Source organism: Bos indicus x Bos taurus, chromosome 20, assembly GCF_003369695.1.
Source record: "Bos indicus x Bos taurus breed Angus x Brahman F1 hybrid chromosome 20, Bos_hybrid_MaternalHap_v2.0, whole genome shotgun sequence".
NCBI classification, from domain to species: domain Eukaryota; kingdom Metazoa; phylum Chordata; class Mammalia; order Artiodactyla; family Bovidae; genus Bos; species Bos indicus x Bos taurus.
Genome location: NC_040095.1, coordinates 71,328,331 through 71,334,624, shown reverse-complemented (window position 1 = coordinate 71,334,624; position 6,294 = coordinate 71,328,331). Strand labels below are relative to the sequence as shown.

Genomic DNA, 6,294 nt, shown 5'->3' with positions numbered 1-6,294 from the left:
GATAATTGCTTTACAGAATTTTGCTGTTTTCTGTCAAATCTCAACATGAATCAGCCTTAGGTACATGTATATCCCCTCCCTTTTGAAACTCCCTCCCATCTCCTTCCCCAACCCACCCCTCTAGGTTGATACAGAGCCCCTGTTTGAGTTCCCTGAGCCATGCAGCAAATTGCTAGCTTCTTTATACAATAAAATTTCAGTGGACTTCCCTGGTGGTCCAGTGGTTAGGAATCCACCTTCCAATGCAGGGGATGTGGGTTCAGTCCCTGGTCAGGGAAGTAAGCAACAGAGCAGCTAAGCCCTCACAGCAGCGAAAGATCCTGTGTGCCACAACTGGGACTCAATGCAGGTGAAAATAAACAATTACAATAAAGTTAGAAAATTCAACTATTAAAAGGTGTGTCTCTGACAGGGAGGCCTGGAGGGTGACCCACTAGAGAAGACTGCCAGCCCCGGGCGGCTCTACCTGGGGGCTGGGATACACTGGGACATTTAACGCCAGGTCTACCCACAGTGGCCACAAGACTGGAAAAGGTCAGTTTTCACTCCAGTCCCAAAGAGGCAATGCCAAAGAACTCTCAAACTACCATACAGTTGCACTCATCTCACACAATAGTAAAGTAATGATCAAAATTCTCCAAGCCAGGCTTCAACAGTACATGAACCATGAACTCCCAGATGTTCAAGCTGGATTTAGACAAGGCAGAGGAACCAGAGATCAGATTTGCACTATCTGCTGAATCATCGAAAAACCAAGAGAGTTCCAAAAAAACATCTGCTTTATTGATTGTGCCAAAGCCTTTGACTGTGTGGATCACAACAAACTGGAAATTCTTCAAGAGATGGGATTAACAGACCACCTTGTCTCCTGAGAAATCCATATGTAGGTCAAGAAACAACAAAAGATCTTCACGACCCAGATAATCACGATGGTGTGATCACTCACCTAGAGCCAGACATCCTGGAATGTGAAGTCAAGTGGGCCTTAGAGAGCATCATTACGAACAAAGCTAGTGGAGGTGATGGAATTACAGTTGAGCTACTTCAAATCCTGAAAGATTCTGTGAAAGTGCTGCGCTCAATATGCCAATAAATTTGGAAAACTCAGCAGTGGCCACAGGACTGGAAAAGACCAGTCTTCATTCCAATCCCAAAGAAAGGCAATGCCAAAGAATGCTCAAACTACCACACAATTGCACTCATCTCACACGCTAGTAATGCTCAAAATTCTCCAAGCCAGGCTTCAGCAGTACGTGAACCGTGAAATTCCAGATGTTCAAGCTGGTTTTAGAAAAGGCAGAGGAACTAGAGATCAAATTGCCAACATCTGCTGGATCATGGAAAAAGCTAGAGAGTTCCAGAAAAACATCTACTACTGCTTTATTCATTATGCCAAAGCCTTTGTGTGGATCACAATAAACTGGAAAATTCTGAAAGAGATGGGAATACCAGACCACCTGACCTGCCTCTTGGGAAACCTATATGCAGGTCAGGAAGCAACAGTTAGAACTGGACATGGAACAGCAGACAGGTTCCAAATAGGAAAAGGAGTACGTCAAGGCTGTATATTGTCACCCTGCTTATTTAACTTACACGCAGAGTACATCATGAGAAACGCTGGGCTGGAAGAAGCACAAGCTGGAATCAAGATTGCCGGGAGAAATATCAATAACCTCAGATATGCAGATGGCACCACCCTTATGGCAGAAAGTGAAGAACTAAAAAGCCTCTTGAAAGTGAAAGTGGAGAGAGAAAAAGTTGGCTTAAAGCTCAACATTCAGAAAACGAAGATCATGGCATCAGGTCCCATCACTTCATGGGAAATAGATGGGGAAACTGTCAGACTTTGTTTTTTTTTGGGCTCCAAAATCACTGTAGCTGGTGACTGCAGCCATGAAATTAAAAGACGCCTACTCCTTGGAAGGAAAGTTATGACCAACCTAGATAGCATATTGAAAAGCAGAGACATTACTTTGCCAACAAAGGTCCGTCTAGTCAAGGCTATGGTTCTTCCAGTGGTCATGTATGGATGTTAGAGTTGGACTGTGAAGAAAGCTGAGTGCCGAAGAATTAATTCTTTCGAACTGTGGTGTTAGAGAAGACTCTTGAGAGTCCCTTGGATTCCAAGGATATCCAACCAGTCCATTCTAAAGGAAATCAGTCCTGAATATTCATTGGAAGGACTGATGCTGAAGCTGAAACTCCAATACTTCTCCAATAATTTGGCCACCTGATGCAAAGAGCTGACTCATTTGAAAAGACCCTGATGCTGGGAAAGAGGCACATCCACATGACTACCGCCCACACACACCCATCCAGACTCAGGCTCTGCCTGCAGGCTCTGCACCAGACCTGAGCCTCACACACACACACACACACACACACACACACACACACATCTGGTGCTCAGCCTGTGTCCTCAGCCTCTGCACTAACCCTAAGCCTCACGCACACGCACACAGATGCCTCCACATGACCCTCACTCATACACACAGCCTGTGCTCTCAGCCTCTGCACTAACCCTGAGCCTTACGCGCACACACACAGATGCATCCACATGACCCTCATACACACACACACACACACACACACACACGAGGCGCATGCATGTTAATTTTAGTGCCAGAATACTATGCCTGCAGGAGAGGCGGCCCCTCAAGACCTTCTTGATATGATCTCACTTGTAAACAGAGTTTTCACCCAAAGTATCTTGTAATATTTTTAATAGACTTGATCAGGCTGCTGCAGGATCTGGGTGGGCTCTGCCCAGACACGTTTGACAGCACACGGGCAGTGCTTTAAGGCACGTGGTCGTGATGAGGGTCACACAGCTTGACAGGGTTAAATTCACAAAACCAGCATTCACAATTTTCACCACTCATGATGTAAAATACATTCCCATTCCAGCTTCAATGAAATTTCTCCATTAAATCTCCTCTGACAATAGAAATCAATAGTTCATTGAGCACTGCACTAAAATTATTTTCAAGAAAATGTAGAAGTGAGAGAATGACTCCTAAATTTGTGTACTTTATATCACAAAGTCGGCCAAAGTTCAGTATTAAATAAATAATCTTCCTAATAAAAAATTTTACAACAGTTTTCCTAAGGAAATACATTCATAAGACTGTTTACATTCTGTTTTACAATGACAAGAACAGCTCAGACTCTCATTTATGAAATGTGTCCACAGTACTACGGTTTATAACGCTGTGTCACAGACCAAACACAGTCTCTCGGGCTGGATGTCTCGCTGGAACCTCGGACACTGCTCAGCCTGTGCACGTTGACAACAGGCAGTGCCTGCTGCCCACGGCACAGCTGGCCCAGGGGAGGTCGGCCAGGCAGAAGTTTAGTGTCTACAGTGTCAAGTGGTTGTCTCAACCTCTGGCCCTGCAGTGAGGAACCAGATCTGGGTCCAGCGCTCCAAGAGAGTTGTTAAGGCAGCTGGAGATGCTGGATGGCTGGGCTGTGGCGCCTGGACCAGCCCGCCTGCTCCGGACGAACCACCCCTGCAGAAGTGGATGGAGAATGTGCCTTCCGCCAGGTTTGTGGGACAGATGAAGGCTGGCTCTTGTACTCAAGAGAGTGGGTCAAAGTGGCTGTGAATGTGAGAACAAGCATTGCAAACCACGTCACTCCTGTCCCGGTGACAGCTGAGCAAGCAACTCGGGTGGTGAGCAGACCTGCACATCAGCCTACAGACCGTCTCTGGGTTACATGGGCCACAGCCACCCTCCCTGCTGCTCCCCGTTTCCCTCAACAGCTCCGTGTAGACTTTACACCAGGGCCACTGGGGCCCTGCGAACTGCCATGGTCGGAGTGGCGGGGGGGCGGGGGGAGAGGCTGCAAGGACGCACAGAGGACATGGTCACAGCACAGTGAACAATTCCCTGAGCAGGGCTGAAATGCTGCACAGAAGCTTCCGGGAGCCCCAACCCTCTGCTCCTTGACTGCCTCCAAACCCTCCTGAGAAGCGGGTGAGGACCAAGGCCTCTGTTCAAGGCCATGCACCTGAGCCCCTGAGGGTGGGGTGGGTGTGGTGGGGGGGGTCCAATCCCCCTCATTCCCTCTCTGTGGTGAGCAGACTCAGGGCCTCCAAGGGCCAGCTGTGACTCTAAAGAGGACTGCTTGCTGACAGGCCTACATGTCTGCTGGGGCTGTGTGGGCCTGCCCACTGGGTCACTGCAACCCCTAACCCAGCCTGGGTCATCGTCCAGCATCAGGTGAGGCAGCTCAGCCCACAGACCAGGGGCTTGGGGAAGTTTGGGGCCTGGTGCCCAGAGGCCCCCATTCTGAGGCTGGGTCTCTGCTGGGTGAGCAAGCATCAGGCTCTGGGAATCTCAACATGAAAAGGACGAGCAAACAAAGGATGCTTCTGCAGCCGTGCCTACGGTCCCTAAGGTGACAGGTAGTTCAAAGACCTGGTCAGTAGTCACATCCCACCCTGGGGTCAGGGCTCCCCCCACCCTGGGGCTGACAGTCCAGGGGGGCTTTGGGAGAGGCCAGCCTGGGTGGGTATCACGGTGGGCAAGTCTCATCTGGGTCGTTTCCCCAGCAGAGCTGATGAGAATGGACACAGGTGGCAGGAACTGAAGCAGAAACTGTCCCTGAGTCAGGGGTGACCATGGAAACAGCAATACACAAATACCGGCTCAGCTCAAATCCAGGACAGGTGGACAGAGGGTCCACAAGGGAGCCTCCCAGACGGTGGGGAAGGCTCACGCCCACTTCCCACCCGCAGCAGGCCTCTCCACAGGAACCCCAGGGAATGCCTCGGCTCAGATCTTGCAGCTCATTTGGTCCCGAGTTCAGCTCCTGTACATCCCAGCACCTAACCGGACCAGTGATTGTCCAGGGCTACTCCAGGTCACCAGAAGACCCCTTGGGAGTGAGGCTACGGAGGGCACAACCCCAAGAAAATACGGCCATGCGAGCAGACCCCCAGATGGGCAGCTGTGGCAGGAGTGGAGACCATGCGTGGGGGCAGGCAGTGACGGTGGCTCGGCTGGGAGGGGCAGGTGGAAACCCCTAAGAGGCGAGGTCGTGAGGGTCAAGGTCATCCCCTGGGGCGAGGTAATGGGTGCAGATCCTAGGAGGGTGGCCGTGATTGGGGCAGAGCCCCCGGGGAGCGCGGCCGTGGCGGAGTGGAGCCCCCCGGGGGCGCGGCCGTGGCGGAGTGGGGCCCCCCGGGGGCGCGGCCGTGGCGGAGTGGAGCCCTCCGAGGGCGCGGCCGTGGCGGAGTGGAGGCCCCTAGGGGCGCGGCCGTGGGGGTCACCCCCGGGGGCGACGTCAAGCCTGCAGACCTCGGAGTGGGGGGCGGGCCAGCAGTCACAGCGGCGTCTCCTCCTGCTCCAGCGCGTGCGGCGGCGCGTGGCATGACGGCGGCAGCGACGCCAGCTTGAGCAGCGCGGGGCGGCGGCGCGCGCGGGGCCGCTGGAACGAGCGCCGGCTGTGTACGCGGCGTGCCGCCGCCGACCGCGCGTGTGCGCCCAGCAGCCCGCGGCGCTCCGGCCCCGCCCCCTGCGCGGGCCCCGCCGCGGGATCGGGCTCGGGCGGTGCCGCGGGCGCTGAGCTTCGCGGCGTGGGCGGGGCCTGAACGGGGCTGGGCGGGGCTGGGCTGGACGGGGCCGGGCTGGAGGCGCGCGCGCGAGGGGGCTTCTCGACGGCGGGCGGGGACGAGCGTCCGGTCAGCGGCGCGTCGGAGCCGGTGTCACCTGCGGGAGGAGCCGGCGTGAGCGCGGGGCGGCGCGACGCCCCCCGCCTAGTCAGGAAACGGGGGTCACGCCCCAGGCCCAAGTCGGGTGCGAGGCCCGGAGGCGAAGCTGCGGGAAGAAGACGGGCGCCTGCCTGAGGCGGCGAGCCGGGCCTCGGGGACCCCTCCCTGCTCCGCCTGCTGCACTGCCCTCCGAGTGAGGGTGTCTGCCGAGCCCGCTTCCTCCGGGCTTTCCGGGGCCGCGGGCCTTGAGGGAGAAAAGCTCGTGCCCTTCGGTGCCAGGGTCCCCGAGCCAGCGCTCTCCTAACCGACAGCCCGGAACAGGCGACCCTCACACAGCGAGGACCCTCACTCAGCGGGGACCCTCTGTCAGCGGGACCCTCACACCCTCACTCAGCGGGACCCTCACATCCTCACATAGTGCGGACCTCACACCCTCACACAGCGGGACCCTCACACAGAGGGACCCTCACTCAGCGGGGACGCCCCGCCCCCCGCTCGCGGGAGAAGCAGGAAGTCAGATGCTCCTGAAGAAAGAAGCGCGGCTGGAAGAGAGGCTGAGGCTGGTGAGAGCAGAG

General features: G+C 55.1%; 1 protein-coding gene across 1 annotated transcript in view; it reads right to left on the bottom strand.

Annotated features, from left to right (window-relative positions):
- Nucleotides 1-2,706: 2,706 nt before the first annotated feature.
- The window catches only part of SLC9A3 (solute carrier family 9 member A3), a 37,859-nt gene continuing 34,271 nt past the window's right edge, over nucleotides 2,707-6,294 (bottom strand). The window contains exon 17 of the mRNA XM_027520386.1: nucleotides 2,707-5,717. Within this exon, the coding sequence (XP_027376187.1) occupies nucleotides 5,714-5,717 (4 nt within the window). The 3' untranslated portion in view covers nucleotides 2,707-5,713. The remainder of the gene's footprint in view (nucleotides 5,718-6,294) is intronic.